We start from the raw sequence: 17,751 nt of genomic DNA on the forward strand, positions 1-17,751 counted from the left end.
GAGGTTTATTGATTGTTGAACGAGGATCTCTCTCTCCCTCTCTCCCTCTCTCCCTCCCTCTCTCTCTCGGGCCTCCCCTCAGGGCGTAGCGGGTGGCGTGTTTTCCCTGGCGGCCAGGCGAGAACGATGGAAGCCTGGTTTTTTTCACGGCGCAGTGGAACATGAGGGAAAGTGATGAAACCATTGTTGCTCTTTCATCCCTTGTCATGATGGCTCCATTTCCCTGGCACTCAAGCCTCAAGAGGAAAGCATAAAAAACCCAAGCTTCCTCTGCGCCTCTCTTCTCACTGTGTGTGAGTGTGTGTCAGTGTGTGTGTGTGTGGGTGAGCCTGCAACACACTGTGTGTTACGGCATTCGTGCACGAGTGTGAAAGCGATGTCTGATGGTGTGTGTTTGCGCCCCACTGGTGACTGTGTGTGGGCCTATTGGAAACCCAACTGTGCGGACGCAGCCTGTCAGAACCGCTCTGCTTGTTGACTCCCTGCATTCACATCACAGATAACTCTCTCTGTCTCTCTCTCTCTCTCTCTCTCCCTCTCTCTCCCGTCTCTCTCCCTCTCCCCCTCCGTACGCCAACTTCACGTGATCCTTCCCAGATTTAAAGCTCTGCATAGAACAAAAAAGGAAGAAGTGTTCAAACCTAAAAGTGGTCGGTCATATGCTTTTCTGAAACAGTAAAGTACAGTAAATTCTAACTAAAGATTTCAAAATCAATGAATCGGAGTAAAAACCATTTCCCATCATGGAATCTAGTGAAGTAGAAACGAAAACTTGCCCAAAATGGAAATAATTAGCACTTAGTTCGGTTCCATCACAGGCTGCTACAGACGGAGGACATAGGAGAGAGAGGGAGAGGGGGTGAGAGAGAGAGAGAGGGGGTGAGAGAGAGAGAGAGAGAGAGGGAGAGAGAGAGAGAGAGAGACGGTGAGGACAGGGGAGAGATGATTAAGGAGAGAGCTGATGGAGGTCACGAGGAAGACGAGAGCGAGGAGAGACGGCGGGGGGGAGGTGGGGGGGAGGCAGGAGGGAGCGTTAGAGAGAAGGGACTCACTGGGAGGGAGCGAGACGAGACAAAGAAAGGGGAAGACAGAAGACAAGAGGATGAGGAAGAGGGAAGGAAAACGAAAGAGAGGAGTGGGAGGAAAGCGGTCGGAGCTGTGGGCTACCTGTTTCTGATTCAGCCCCTGACAATGCCTCTTATAATGGGAAAGGGAGAGCAACGGAAAGGCTTAATTCACAGACGTGTCAGGGAGAGTTAAGCCGATTTGTGATTTCGATTTTCTGTGTTTGTGAGACTGAGTGTCTGTGAGAGAGGGGTTTTCACTGTGTGTGTGTGTGTGTGTGTGTCTGGTGTGTGTGTGTGTGTGTTATGTCTGTCTGGTTGTGTCTGCCTACTGACTAAAGAGGAAGGAAAATGAGAAAGAGACTGACACAAATAGACAATATATGTTTTTGATTTGTCCTCCGTGTGTGTGCATGTCTCCGTGCGTGTGGCGCTTGTATATATATATATGTGTGTGTGTGTGTGTGTGTGTGTGCCCGTCTGTGTGTGTGTGTGTGTGCCCGTCTAAGTGCATGTGGCTGTAATAAAAACCCCCATCCTGCTGAAGCTGGTATTGATCCTGCTCTGGCCAGAGGACAGATGATATCAGCCCCCGCGTTGTTAAAGACGTTGATGTGCACTCTCCGACCTGAGACAATGTACAGTAAATAAGAGATCTTGTAAAAATCTTACAGCCGGCAGTGTTTTTTAATGGCCGCTCATTACAGAGTAAATAGTGCAACGCTCAAGCGGATGCAACGCTGATCCGTAACAGCGGCTATCCGGAGATTTGCTGAAACTGTAAACAAGGTGGGACAAACACGTAAATGTCACTCAGTCTTTTTAATCCTCTGATGAAGCTGCAGCTTCTCCTCACAGGCTGCAGGAGGTTTATGTTCCTGTTTCTCTCTACGTGGAATAAAGATGCAGTCGGGCAGGTGGGTTTACCAGAGTCGAGATCCTTTACTGAGCAGTTCACACCATTGTGTTAAAACGACTATTAAAACTAAAGGTCCTGCATTTAATGATTTATTTGATCAAAAGTCCTCAAAGTACAAAACTACTCAAACTACTCATTATGCAGAGAAAAACGGCCTCTATGAGTATTTATTATCTATTATACTATCAGACTCTACATGAATGCATAAGTGGTGTTTCATTTTTATTTTTGGATGACATGGAGCTAATTTTAAGCCCTGTGTCTAAACTGCTGGGTCCTTAAAAAATCATTGCATTTTATCAGGTGATATTCTATTCAGTAAAAAGTGCTGCACATCCCCGTGAAATTTAGAGAAGCAGAAAGGGAAACTAGCATAAAAACTGAATTAATCAAGCAGTAAAGGTATTTAGCTATTCATTCCACAACAACTAGTATAAATAAATGCTAAATACATAATAAATAATAAGTAAAATAAGCAAATAGTATAAAAGGAATGAATAAAAACTATATATATATACTATATCTACTTTGTGAAAGATGCAGTTTGTAGAAATTCCTATAAATATCGGACGAGTGAAACATTAAATGAAGCATGACAAACGGTAAATAGTCAATTATCTTCAAAGTGTAAATGAAAATGAAACTTAAACGTGACAGAAGTGGGATATGTTTATGGAATGTCTTCCACTCCGGATCATATCGGCTGATTCTTACGACTTTGCATCAGCATCAAAAAGACAGATCAGATCTGAAAGCAGCTCATTGCCCCCCGACACTGTGGCTTCGAACCGGTGTTAATATATCGCTTCCTTCAGGCGGTGGCAGTGCCCTCCCTGCAAGTGAAAACAGCCCCAGGCCACAAAAAACAGAAGCTCACACGTTGACTCCTCCCGTCACAGGCCCTGAAGTTTCAATGCTCGCTTGTATGCATCTGGTTATTGAAAGAAAGTGTTGTAAGAAATCTTTCACTACTCTCTAAGAGCCTGCAACGCAAGAGAGCAACTTCATTTTGGAAAGTGAAATGCAATAGATGGGGGCAGTTGTGATCCTGACCCCGCCGCCCCATGAAAGTGGATCCTCGCTTTATGTGACAGTTGATTCCTCTGCATGTGAGCGTCTGTGGTTTGGATGCCTATGGAGGTGTGTGTAAGTGTGTATATGTGTGTGTGTGTGTGTGTGTTTGTGTTAAAATGTGTCGTGCACCCTGCAGGACACTTGCAGAGGTGTTCCAGCTCCAGTGTGTTTCTGCTTAAGCCCCAGCTCTACAAAGTGACACCCACACACACACACACACAGAGAGACTAAGCCTGTTCAGCCAGTGGTTATCGGTGTGGAGGTCCTGGTGTCACAGAACATCTGCAGATGATTGACTGGTAACCACATGCAGCCATGAGGCCTCCCAACCTGTAGCACAGTGAAGGTTATGCAGCTCTGTCCAAAGGAACCACAAAACTAACAAAACAGTTTCTAGTTATTGAGCGTAGGTGTATGTCATGAGAGTAGATATAGTGTGAATGTCTTTATTCTCATAACGTTTACAGAAGCTGCCCACCACTTTGCCTTCGCCTCCCTCATCTTGGACCACAGTTTCCAGACGCCCCCTCAGGCACCTTCTCTATCTGGGTAAGCCCTGAAAGAGGAGCCAGCATCCTGAGTCTTTAACTCTAATCCACAGCAGGAATCCCTCTGTGGGCCCGAGCTGCTTTCAGACATGCACCGACCTCCAGACGTTCTACTGGAATGTGAGAATGCAAATGTCCGAGTCCGTTGCTCCAGACGTTTTTTTTTTCCATAACATTTGCCGCCAGTCACCAGGAAAAATGGCCGGAAAATGTCAGAGTGAGCCCCTGTGAGAATGAAGCGGCTTTAGACCCAATATACAATAACTGGGAAGGTGAAAAGCTAATTCGAGCCAACTGAGGCAGCAGAGAAATATCACTGCACACTGATGACTGACTGTGAACGAAGCTTCACAGGTGGACAGTGATTCAGACGGAAGCTTATCTCAAACTCTAATTTGAGAATCTAATTTTCTGAGGGTTTTGAAAAAAAAAAAAAGCTTAATTACAAACGCGAGACAAACCTACAGGGGAAAGAGAATCATCACAGTGACAATGAGCGGGGGGGGGGGGGGGGGGGGGGGGCTGTGGGCACTGTACGTTAACAGATTAACATATGGAGTCTGGAACTGATGAAGGATTTCTCACCTCTGGCAAAGATGCTTATCGGCGGCGCATCTATTTGTCTTCCGCCCTCGACGTGAAAATGAGACGGATGATGGATCAGCCTGCTTCCACGTATTGATTCATTTGTCTGTCCTCACAGAGGGTGAGGACGGAATTACTGTAAAAATGCTTTACCACTGAAATGAACAATTCGAGGGGGGTAGACTTAGTTCAAGGTTACAATAAAGGGACACATATTGTTCATAGCTGTGTCTTTCTTATGAGGCTGTCAGGCTGTTATTGGACATGAACTGAAGACACTGGACATTTTTCCAAGAGCACAAATGTCAGTCGCAGATAGTTTTTGGGGAACTTTTCATGCCATACGTTTCATCCCTGGGTAACAAGTCTAAGTGACGCCTTGTGAGAACGCAGCAGGAGAGTGTTGGTGACGGGGGGAACGTTGATGACACACAACGGAAACAAACTGTAAACAAAACAACAAAACTAAAAGAAAACAAATATCTCAGGATGACAACAGCAGCCATACAACTAGATGAAGATGTGAACTTCAGGAGCGATAAGAGGCAGACACCGCTGTAATGTGCTGTAAACAAAAACATGTGGTTCCCCCCCCCCCCCGCCAGAATCTCCCATTTTCCCTTTGTTGTGAACACACTATCTCCTGCTGTGTACTTTATATGCAAACTTTGAAAACGGTTTCTGGAGTTCATCCAGATGTTTATGATGATTTAATGCTTATCGTGATGAGGTAATGGTCAAAAGGAAACCACAAAGTTGAGGGTGACGCATGGTACCGGGATAGATTTATAGTGTGTGTGTGTGTGTGAGTGTGTGTGTGTGTTTGTCTGTGTGTATGAGGGAGGATGAGGCGCTAGATGAAGCATGTAACAGTATTTGTCATGTCTTCATGGGAGGTCCATTCCTCTCCACGCTCGGACTGCGCTTGTTTATCAGCCGCTCTCTGACAGGCTCCTGTAGACGAATGGATCATTTCACACACGGGGATCTCTCCAGATTTTTTTTTTTGTACTCAATTTACAAAAGTAAAAAAAAAGATTAGAAATCCAATTAGAAAACAAAGCCAGTTAATAGAGCTGGTCCAACCGAGCGCGTCGGCTTTTGTCTCCAAATACATCTTACTGCTGCCACTGCGATTTGGATTTTCTGAAGGTAATATCCAAAAGCTTAGAGGGAAGAGGCTGGCGCTCTATCTATCTGTCAGTCACCCTGTGGCACTCCGACAAGATCTCTCCTTTATGTATGAAACTTTAACCCTGAACAGGCAATTTCTGCTGCTGGCATCTGCACAGCAGAAAAAATACAAAAAACAGTTTTACTCTGAACGGGCAGAGAGAGGAGGAGGTGGAGAAATGAGAGGGGGGTGAAGAGAGAGAGAGAGAGAGAGAGAGAGAGAGAGAGAGAGAGAGAGAGAGAGAGAGAGAGGGAGAGAGAGAGAGAGAGAGATAGAGAGAGAGAGATATAAGGATGGGACGAAAAGGTAGAGAGAGGAGCAAAAGAGCAGCGAGAGCAACTCAAGGACAACTGTAGCCCCGTCTCAAATTCTGCCTCGCCAGTCAAATCCACGAGAGCGACATAATGTTCCCGCTCCGAAATCCGCAGAGCGCTTTTTAATGTCAAGCGGAGAGATGGGTATCACACACTGCACCGGTTCCCCCCCCCCGTCTGATCGGGACAGATAGTTATGCTCCATTTCTAAGAGGCCCCGGCCAGCCGCTATTCAAAGCCCGGGGAGCTCAGGGAGAGACGCTGGTCGGGGGGGGTGCAACGGTGGGGAATTCAATAATTCACCTTCAGTATGTAAGGGCCAGTGCACCCCAGCAAATAGACACTTGAAGCACATGCAGGTCACAGAGAGGAAAATTGGGAGGAGAGAAAAGAGAGGAGGGATAAGTCAGGGGGAACGATGAGAAGTGAGTCTGAGCGTCTGAGTGTGGGATTGATGATCCGCACGTAAGTGAGATTTATCATTAGGAATAAAAATGTGTGTTTCCGCACTCAAACAATGCGTTGTGTGTGTTAACGCAGCGTGTGTGTGTGTGTGTGTGTGTGCGTGTTTGGCCTTCAGCAGCTTTCAGATTTCACTTCTCCGAGGTCCGCTGACTTGTGCTGCGCCGGCCGAGGAGGCGAGCGGTCACGCTGCTCTCACATCCTGCCCGCCTAACTGCCAGGCACAGCACAGTATTAGAGAGATGGGTGAGGCAGCGAGGAGAGGAGAGGAGAGGAGAGAGGGATGACAAGTCGGGGGGGGGGGGGGGGAGCAGAACAACGGCTGGGAGAACAGACAGAAACCTCATTTCGCTGTCCACTTTAAAAAAAAAAACACACTGTCACTTTCTATCAAGTTTCACAGCGAGTGCATCTAAGCCATTAATTGGGGATAAAACATTTTTTGGGGGGTAAACCACTCCTTCTTCTTTTCACAGCCAACAGAGTTCAGACTCCTCCACGGGATGAAGTCGAGTTTCGAACGGGCGAACTTGTCAAACTTAATCTATTCAGATGAAAACAAAGACCATTGACAAAGCGTTTTGTACAGTATCGCTCGGCTTAATGTGCAATAAGCACAACTTTCAGCCGGGTAGTTAAAGTAAAGGTTGGTACGCCAGGAAGATCGAGCAACAGTCAAAGCTACGTCCCCCAAAACAAATGAACGTGCTAGTTTCGGGGGTCAATACTAAAGAAAAGATAAAAATAAAGAAATACTGTAGGGATAGCTAATTAAAGCTTTTAAACATACTTCAACTAACAAGCCAAATTTGTCCTTGTAAGATCTAGTGTACTTAACACTGTTCAGGTCAGTGTACGGTTTCTTAGCGAGCTCTTGATCCCAGTGGAAGGCGACTTCTCACCCGGACTATTTATCAGGACTGTCTTCATAGCGGGAAGTTACAGGGGGCGAGTCAAAGGGTAATTAGGCCCTGGAATTCAGCGGGAGGCTTCTCATGCAGCCTATTTGGAAACTTCAGGGGCGCAGTGGCACAACGGTTGAAGGAGGAGCGGCCTTGTGGCTACTTAGTGTGTGACGTATTGGACTATTACCAGTAACAAACGTTTATCCAAACCCTCTCCCAGTTACATAAGTGGTTCTTCAGGGGGACTGAGTGGAAAGATGCCCGAGTATCATAACTTAAATCGGAGCTGCTCTGATCTTCATAACCCATAGTTTTCTGAGTCCCCTGAGGAGTAAATAATAATAAAAAAATGTTTTTGCATATGTATGAAATAGAGCATGTTTAATAGTGAGTAGAAAGTAGTGTGGTGTTTGTGCTATAACCCCTTTTTGTTTCCACAGAATGATGGTCGCAAGATGATTTTCAGAAATCAAATACAATTTCAGAACAATTCAAAGTCGTCTTTTTCAACCATAACTGTTATACAAGCTAGAAATACTTCTGTCTTTGCTTCCATGTGATGGCATCAGCTGCAGCTGGCCAGTTTACAGCCCCACAGGAAACACTGCAACATGTGAACTTGCTCAAATCAATATCTTTTGGAATAATGACACTTCCAGGTCTCAGGCACGATTATTTTGAAGGTCATGGGCTGAAAATGGGCTTTTACACACATAATCCGAAGTTCAGCATAGTGCACTCTATCGTAGATGGAGAGAGATTTCGGACACAACCCATGTTCTGTTCTACACGGTCTCACTGGCTAGCTGTGACCGCTCTCCGCACCACGCTTGGCCGCCTCCATATTGCTCGGACAACAGGAGAGCCACTGCACAACGCTCCACTGGCCCAACACGAGGCACGTGGCGGTAGTTGCCAAATTGCAGCACAATCAATTGGTTTTTAATGCTTTGAGTAGCTCCCCGGGCTCTTGAAGCTAACACGCTTGGCTAATTCGATGTGATTCAGTGAGCCGGTGGCAGGTTGTGTGAGTGTAAGGGCCGGTCTGCTGTGGATGGGGCTGGTAGCAGATATAAGCGTGGATCATGAAGGGAGACAGATTGGTAGCTATGATCCATTGACGGCTGTGACAGCTGGGGTTAGTGCCGAGCAGCCGTTTGGTGACAGAGAACACAACAGAGACAGGGCCACGGGGACGGGGACGGCCACATGGCTACTGCTGGCAGGAAGGCATGATGAGAAAGACACCACGGTACAGTACGGCTACCGGCTAATGGCTGCTGCCAGCAGCTTCAACAGGCCTCACGACATGAGGCTGGTTGAGAAGAACCAGTATTTACCACAGCCATGACAATAAATACAATAACACACAGAGGACACAGACATTAGCAGTGACACAAACTACAATCGAGCCCATCGGCTATCGCATGACGACAACTTAGCCTCTGGCAGGCAAATATTTTGGGGCTCCCGGGGAAGACGGGGGATCTCAGGGCTGAGTCTTTCCTATGCTGACTGTGTTTACAGTTCGAGTTTCTTTTTTCACACACACAACACAAACAATAATACATTTGTAGGTGCTTTATGTCCCGATGGCATTTTAACTAATCTCTATTAAAAGCTTTTATCTGTACATAAATGCAGATCAATTAAAAAGCTAATAGCTGGTGCATAAAAGTCAATGTGCTCTTTCTGTCCTGTTCTCAAAAATGAAATGGGAACCAGAAGGCTTCCAGAACCCAAATCCTGTCCCTCACCTACAGCTTCTGCATATTTACATGAAGAGTTTATTCAAACTAACTCCAACGACATCCCCCCCCTGTCATAACAGGTAGCGTCAAAAGGAAAGTGCATCCCTGTTTGCAAAATGTGTAAAAGTATGGCAGGAACGGGAGAGTTGCAATACTGGCAGGAAAAGCAGGAGTTAATGTGGCCGAGAGGCAAACTGAGCTGCAGCTGGTTGTGGCGTGTGTGTGTTTGTGTGTGTCTGTCTGCATGGTGGCCTACTGCGACCAGATTACATGTTCACTGTCCCCCAGCGGGGATGGAAGTGAGATGGGTAGGAGCGAGTGGTAAATGGCCACAGTGGGGAGGCCCCGCGGCTGGTTGAGCTGAGTGAGTGAGTGAGTGCCGGGCCATCAGCTGAAGAGTCCGGCGTTTCCCGATGTGTTCGGTTGCAGGCGACTCACAAACAGTCGTCCTGGTGCCTGAGCCCAACTGTGTTATTGACACTTTCATGGATTGGCTTGAGGCTAAAACCCCTTTGTGCTGGAAAGCAGCAACAGCGAGAGCTTAAACGAAAATATCAATTAATTTCATTTTCAGAGAGCTTTTTAAAAGTCTGAGGTTGTTAACACTGTCACCTCACATGTTCTCTCAGTGTCTGCACGGGCTTCATCACACAGGTTGATTGGAGATTCTAAATTGACCGAAGGTGTGAGTGTGAGTGTCATCTGGAATCGGCTCCATCTCCCCTGCGACCCTCAGAGGATAAGACATATAGATAATAGAGGGATGGATGGATATTAACATCAACACCAGATTATCTTAATCGTCACTTCAAACCTATATTAACTGTTATTAAATTTGCCTTTTCATTTTACAGCTATAATTATTAAATATATTATTATCAGGTTGTTTAGTGTGTCTATACTGTGTGTAATTTTTTAGTTGTGTGTAGTTTCTAAGCACCATAGATCTTAATTATTTCCAAAAACATTGTGGGTCATAACTCATAATGCACCTGCATGCATATGCATTGGCTCATTAGAAGAGAAAAGTGAACTTTGATACTAAAGCATGATTTAAATTATGCAGCATGATTTCATTAGAGGTAACTTGAGCAGAAAAAAATAAAAAACACAACCTCAGGTTACCCTCAGGGTGGAAATTTCTTTTTCAAAGAGAAAGCAACTTGCTGCATCAATAAAATTATAACCGCAGTATAATATTGACATGCTTGTTATATACTGAAGCCTTTGCAAGGTTCTGCAGTAACTAGCTGCTTGAATGAGTTCTTTTGCAGACTATCAGTCGTTCATTGAAGAAATCCTTGTCTGTGATGGAGTGAGACTGTAAAAAAGAATCAAACACATGATCCCTCGACTGGTTCGGAGCCTCGATCGGTGAAAGAAGTGAGAGCAGAGGAGAACAAAGTCCACTGACTGTGCTTCAGGGGCCAGAAAGAGCCTCAAGCAAACAGTAAAGCCTCTGGCAGAGCGATTTAAAACCTCTGAGCAACTAAATGAGAACATTTATGGTGCTCAGGTCAATTAAAGCTAAACCTTAAAACAATTAACTTGAGTACAAATGCTTATTATTTGCTTTAACATTAGGGAGACAGATCTGGGAAATACTCCATGCGCTGCTGTAGGTACATTACGGAAAATATTCTGAAACCATAGAAGCACGCGGGGCTGTTTCAAGTTTTCCAAAACAAATTCAATGTTTAGATTTGTAATGAAAAAGAAAAACATCCGTCAAATCCCATCTAACGTGAAGTTCCTCTGATAAAAGGAAGATATGATTTTTGTCAGTGATTATAATATTAAATAATTCATTTACCGAGTCTGTGACCTAGAAAAACAGGATTTTTTTGGAAGGGACTCGCAGGAGCCGAGCGCTCTGCACTCTTCCTCCTCCTCCGAAGCCGACTGAACAGCATCAGATGCAGTGCAGCTACCTCTCTGGTGCACACTGTGTTGTCGGGGAGCTAAATCTAATTACTGTTAATTATTTTTTCCCCCTGTCTCGGCTGGAAACCCAGAGAAACCGTCTGCAGCCTGTCTGTGTTGGTAAATGATGCTGAATCGCTTCCTGGCACAGACGACACCTATAAACCTCCAACTCCAAAAATCACCTAAATATTTCAGTGTATTTAGGGAAAGATGGAAACGAGAGGGACAGTTTGGTTTTATGGAGCTCTGCGTTGTAATTGCAGCACAACAGTAGTGCAATCATTTAGCTATCATAACTTTATATGTGGTGCATGTGTGCGATTTAGTTGCCTCAACACTCTCAACAGAAGTGGAATGTGTTTAAAACCTATTTCCCTGTTACTTTCCTATATGTCATGGCTCTTTATGTATAAATACAAATCCATATAAAACTATGTCTACATATAAAAACAAACATGTCCCTCAGTAGAGTGTCATTCAAAGATATCAGTTTCCTTAAATGTGCACAAATTATTCTCTGGGAAAACTGAGAAAAGGTAAAATGAAATAAAAAAATAAAAAACTCGGATATGGATCTGAACCAAAATTGAATAGATGCTTCCCTGACTCATATCACACCCTTTCACCACTTTCCATGGAAATCTGCTCAGCAAACGTAATACAATCTAGCATCTTCTAAACTATTCAGCACTGATTTAAAGTAAAATCCCTTTTCAGAGTTCCTTCTAAAACCTTCTAACAACCCTGAAACAAACACTGTGCAGAATGGAAGAAACACAGATTTTCAATGCCGTTGGGTCCCAGAGGGGATTCCAGGGGCCAGCTACTACATGGTGAATGGTAGACTACTTACTGTAGGTTGCATAACATATTGTTGATGAGGCATCCATGACGTGCTCTGGACCTGAGGACAAACACATAAAATGTAATATTATGGTTACAACATAAATTCTCCTCAGTTTTTTTCCGCATATTGTTTCTTGCCAGATCCATTTAGTATCCAGCCCACATTAAGCAATAAACGCCGTTCAAATATTCACAATATGTTCAAATACTTTTTCAAAATGGTTGCGCTGGTTTTTAATGCACCACAACGGCTGAACTTTACACAGATTAAGCCAAGCCAGAGACTTGAACAAAGAATTGTCTGGAGGCAGTAAATGTCTCTGCTGCCTCATTATTTAACAGTAGAACATTGTGCATATAGAGACCATAAATTAGGCAGCTTCACTATATTGTAATTAGAATAATATTAAAACTATGATTTCCAGTGGAATAATTTCACAATTTATGTCTCAGCCACAAAAAGTCTCAAACTAAATACATTACAAAAAAATAATGTATTTCTGTCCCTCATAAATGGGATAAGATTTTTTAAATATATATTTTTTAGAGTCGCTTTGTGTCATTGACAGTGTCTAAAATGTCACTTCCATATTTGCATTTACAGTTTTACACCAAATGTTGAACATTAAACTGGTTTTGATGCTGAACACTAAAAGATGACATCGTCTTTCAACTCTTATTTTGAAAGAACTTTTTCTCTGATTATATAACAGTTGATACATTTTGGGAGTCCTCAGGTTATGACGTCTCCACTCATGTGTATTAGTTTTATCAAAATAAAACTAAACATGGATTCTTTCTTGCTTCCTTTGAGTACGATTGAGATAAAGTATTGGAAACACAAGGCAGGGTTGATGCTCAGTGGGCTGAAGGGTTCTGAAACTCTTTGGACCGTCCACTAGACAAGACCAACAACTTCCTGCAGGATTATTACTTATCAACAAATAAAAGATGAACAGATCTTCTCTTTTTCACACATACAAAGCTGAAGGAGATCACAGGTACATTCACAGGTGAGGAATGAGAGAGTAAAAGCGATGGTGAAACAGTGACAGAGGCCGTGATCTAGAGCCTGGAGGGACGGGGGGGGGGGGGGGGGGGGGGCAAACACAGCTCTCCGATGGGCTGCAGGGAGGAATTAGACAGCTTGTAGCAGACAAACACGCAGGCTGGCCGCTGATCCTGGTAAAACGATTAGATTAAACAAAGACAAACACGGATTCATTTGCTATAAGAGCAATCAATCCTCCGAGCCAACCGGAACGCGTGATCTGGATCCACAGCTAAACAAGCCTCGGATCCCGCAGCGCGCAGCCAAGTCCGTTTGTTTGCACAAGGCAATATTTGTCCTCCCGCAGCTGAGCGGGACAGCAGAGGGACACAGAGGAGGCTTATCTTTATTCACTTAACTTCAGCGTTCTCCAACCAGGGTGCTGCAGGACCATCATGCGATTTATCAAATAGGAGTGTGGGGAGCGGGGGGTTTAAGACAAAGGCTCCTTTACACTGGGCTCATCGGGGCCCGGCCCCAGATGAAAGGAGATAAAAGAAAAATGTGGTAAAATATATTTGCTCATCACTCAAAGAGGGTTTTATATAGTTAGGTGAGATTTCTGCAGGAGACACTGCTGAGCTAATACTGAGGCTTTAGTTTTATATTCAACACAAACTCATTTAAATCCACAGCTCATGTTTTCCCTTCCTACCCTGGTCATGTGGCTCATTTAAGGTTTTTTCTGCTTCTTTTAAAAATCTAAAATAATTTCAGATTCATGATGCGAGTTGACAGCATCTCTGCTTATTTGCCCCCCCCCCGCCCCATTTCCTTCCTGACACTCGTTACACCATCCAACGTGCCTCCAATGATATTAAATAATCTGCCAACGCAAATATCTTCAGATCACATGAATAATGAATGAGTTATTAATAGCAAAAGTTTAGAGCAAATAAACTGAAGCTAACATTCAACTTCTGACTCGATAAAGAAGAGAGCAGGCACAAACTGTATCTGGTGACTGGTTCTCCCTATCTGCTCCGGTAGACTCTGCCAGATCTGAGATTTGTTTACACAAGTCAAGAGCAGGTCAATAAATTAGCATTTTTGATTCTCTGATAGGAGGCCCTGAGGAACATCACCTGAAACAGCGCCCCCTACAGCTTCATCATCACGTTGACAATAACAAGCCTTCGGTAAAGGTTTTTTAATGGATTCTGTTCGATCAGATTTAGGCACAAAACAAAGGTCTGGGTTTCAGTCCCATATCTAAGTTTCGTGTTTTGTTAAAGTGCCACGATTCTATTTTCGCTCCATCCTCCTCATATCGAAGACTTTGTCCGTCTTGAGACTCTGTCACCTTTCTTCCTCCTACGTGTCATGATTACTGCCGCCACTAGAGGTCAGCGAGGAATAAAATGCAACTGTGGGTCATAATAAGCGGCTGTCAAATTTTAGGGGAGGCCAGTTTTCCAAAATGAACCTTTCTACTATCTTACTATGGCAGACATTGTTACTGTCATAATGTTACTGGAAGACATTGTATTTGAGCATCAGCATCATTCACAACTGCAGCTATTTTTGTGTCTTTACTTTGTGTGATCTTGATCGTACACGTGAGAATGTGAGACTTTTAACAAATGATGTATTCTAGCATTATGTTATGAGATGGATTTTCTGTGGCTTGGGGACAGAAATTGGGCCTTGACTCAAAATACAAAATCATTGAAGGAAAAATTAAAAATGAACCACAATCAGATCTGAGATCTGTTACGTTTTCTTTTGAGTTCCCAGATCTGAAGGTTTGTGCCAATTCTTGTGCAGATGAGGACTTCATTTCATTTCAACTCCTCTTGATTAACTCGAGTCTTGACTTGGACGTAAAAACACATCGCTGACGGAGTGACTTTGCTTATTCTACATTACAACAGTTAGCAAGGCATCAGTTATTCCACAGCTACAGCCGGTTCAGGGTCACTGACCTCAGGAGTGACCTCTGGCTGAACCCCACCGCTTGTGTTACCGTTTTAAAACAGCCTGTCAGCCATTACGCCATAAAGCCAGAACTCAGTGAGTCGTCCAGCTGCCAGTTTAACCAGTCAGTAAACCAGCCTGCAGCCACACTTCCAACCAGCCAGCCAGTCAGTCACATTCTGTATTTAGTGCCCAGTGAGCCGGCCTGCAGAGCCAGTGATGTAAACCAGGCCGCGGCTGGCTGGCGGCACTAGCCCAGATCTTGGTGGTGATCTGGCCTGGACTGGATCCTGTCATGCGGATCATCAAAGCTGATTTTTTTTCCCGGGAAACAAAGCCAATCGTGATTCAAGCTCCTCTCCGGAGCCAGGCTCCAAAGGAACACGCCGTAACACACCGCTGCCGGCAGGGGTCATTTCCACATTTGATAAATCAATGGCGTTAAAACAGGAGCTCCAAAGAAAATATCCACTCGCCATAAACATGAAAGTATAACTGACATGTACAGTGATTTCTATGCTCCTTGAGATTGTCATTACCAAGGTAATAGTTTCCATCATAAAAGAAAGTGATTTCCTTTTGTCTGGCCTGTCTGTCTTGTCTCCCCCTTTCTCTTCTGCCTCTGCGCCTTTGTACTTGAACAGAAGACGAAGGACTCACCTTCCTGCCGTGACTGGCTGAAGGGCAATATTCCAGGAAGCGGCGGCAGAGCTGCCCGATATTGAAACTGTGAGGATTAATATTCCTCAAAAGCCCGGCCATTGTTTTTGATAAATCAATTTGGGAAGCCTTCCGAGAGAGGATTAGAGATGCGCCTTGGCCCACTTCTCTCTCCTCCTCCTCTTTTCCCCCCCAACCCTCCACCGCAGGTATTGCACCAGAGTTTTAATCAAGCGCTCCTCAAAGACGGGGCGCGGTGACCTTCAGCATCACCCCCCCTCCCACCACCACCAGAGCCAGAGCTATCACCATCACCACCACTTTCCTTCCTCATCTCCCTAGTTGTCTGTCCCTCCATCTGTCCCTTCTACTTCCTCATCTCCCCTTCATCCCGCTCACTATCTCCACCCGTCTGTCTCTGCATACCAAACGCAGCCGATGGTAAACGATAGCGTCCGAGCGAGAGGCCGCGGTGGCAGCTCCTCTTGATGTTTAGATTTGGCAAAAGGTTGCCGCGTGAAATGTGTGTCGACGTACAGCGGGTAACGCTCCTGACATCTCACACAGACAATTTTCACGTTCACTGTCCTGCTCTATCTCATTACACCAGATCACAGCCACGAGGAATGTGGAAATTCACTTTAGGGAAGAGGAAGCCATCGCATCGAGGTCGGCAGAAAGAAAATGACAATTAAAAAAATGTCTTTCATGGCACTATCAGCAGAAGGAGCACAAAAGATTTCAGTGGGAAAACAGGGAGAGGGAAAAGAGTGTTTGTGTTTCCAAGACACATTCAGCCTTGATGGGTGATTTTCTTTTTTTCTACCCTGTCAGCCCTTTTCCCTTATCCCTTTTCTGTCGTTGCTTGTTTTCTGATGCCTGTTGTGTTCGCCGCCTACGAAACAGATGTCATCGAGCACAGCTGGAGCGGCGAGGAGACGATGAGAGAAGAAGAGACAGCCTCCCGCTGAGTCGCAGCCCACCCCCTCTCTTCTATCCACAAAGCAAACCCCTCCGATTACACATACACACAAGTCTATCCATAATGCAGTGTGTTACGGGCCCACCTGATATGTGGAAACGGGGGAAGCAGCGATGAAGGGCGTGATGGAGGTCTGTGCGATCATGCGGTTGGTGGCGATGCTGTAAGGCGAGGAGTAGAACCTGAGAAGAGATAGAGGGAGGGAGGAAAGAGGGAGGGAGGAGAACAAGAGGAGTGGAGAGGAGGAGAGGAAAAGAACAGAGCAGAATAAGTGTCAAACTCAGATGAAGTATACGCGGCATAATATACATTTTATATTTTGTTACCTTACTTTACCTTTACAAAGTGAGTTATGAACTGTCACGTACTTAAGTGAACAAATGCTTCTCTGTCTGTGTAATAAAGACAAATACTTGCAAACTTTAACACACACACACACACACACAGACACACACACAGGACTCATCCTATAGATTGCTCTGAGCAAACACTTGGCCGTATATAGGACTCCACATAAAAGTTTCATGAAGTGTCTCATAGCGTCTCAATTGAAAAGTCTGCTTTTATCATCGTATAAAGTGGGAGCTTGTTTGTATTTCTCTCCCACAAATGTCCCGATGCCGAGGCGACACCGGGCGGCTCAAGTATCACGTCTCTCCGGCGAATCGGAGAGAACTCAAAGCATTTGAAGAAGCCGGGTTTTGACACGAGCTGTGGAGAAGTGAGTCGTCCGCTGCGCTTCTTAATCTTATTGCGACTGAATGTTGCTGAGATCCCAATAGTCTCTGTCACCTGAGCTGAAGATCATATTACTGGATGAGGATATGAGACAAGTTGTGTACTCGGCTCTGGGACACCACGCTGGATTGGAATGTACGGAATCAGCTGTTCTATGTTGTATTACAGTTTATCTAGTTTGAAGTCCAGGACACCCAGAGCTTCTTATCATCATTACACCAGCTGAACACTGACTGACTGCTTCTCATTTTCAAAACAGATGCTTATGAATAGGCTGTTTTTTGACCTGATGACATTTCATAACTTTACAGCAGAGGGAGACAATGGAGTTTAATTCCACTCTGTTTGTGATGTTTACAAAAGCAGCAAATCCAACTTACGTCTATTTGAATTTAGCTTATTGTCGTTTGATTATAATTTGTTCATCAGAGATGAAACTTCGTTCTTGTAGATCGAAAGTCAGATGACATATTTGATTTCTTCTGAATGTTTGGCAAATTAAACATATATATATATTTGTTAGTTTATGGATGCAATATGTGTTAGTTTGTTGACAAAAAAACACTTAAATAATGGATGAGCAAAAGATAAAATATATCTGTTTATTTCAAGACAAAACCTTTGTGTTTTCAATTATAATAATAATTTTTACACGGAGCGGTGGGGTCTATTTTATTTTAAACAAAGAAAGTAAAACCAGTGTCAAAACAAATGAAGGATAAAAGAATACTACAAATTTCTATTTTCTCTTCTTCTATGGATATATTTGATTATATATACATTATATATATATATATATCAGACATTGATTGAATCTAGAGCATTTAAATTCAGC

The 17,751-nt window shown here is 44.2% G+C and overlaps 1 protein-coding gene across 1 annotated transcript in view; it reads right to left on the reverse strand.

The window, feature by feature from the left end:
- LOC133972785 (RNA-binding motif, single-stranded-interacting protein 3-like) overlaps positions 1-17,751 on the reverse strand; it is a gene marked incomplete in the record, with an annotated part of 235,040 nt that overhangs the window by 11,388 nt on the left and 205,901 nt on the right. The window contains 2 exon segments of the mRNA XM_062410357.1: positions 11,576-11,626; positions 16,264-16,360. Coding sequence (XP_062266341.1) covers positions 11,576-11,626; positions 16,264-16,360 — 148 coding nt within the window.

This window comes from Platichthys flesus, chromosome 17, assembly GCF_949316205.1.
Source record: "Platichthys flesus chromosome 17, fPlaFle2.1, whole genome shotgun sequence".
In the NCBI taxonomy this organism is placed as follows: Eukaryota; Metazoa; Chordata; class Actinopteri; order Pleuronectiformes; family Pleuronectidae; genus Platichthys; species Platichthys flesus.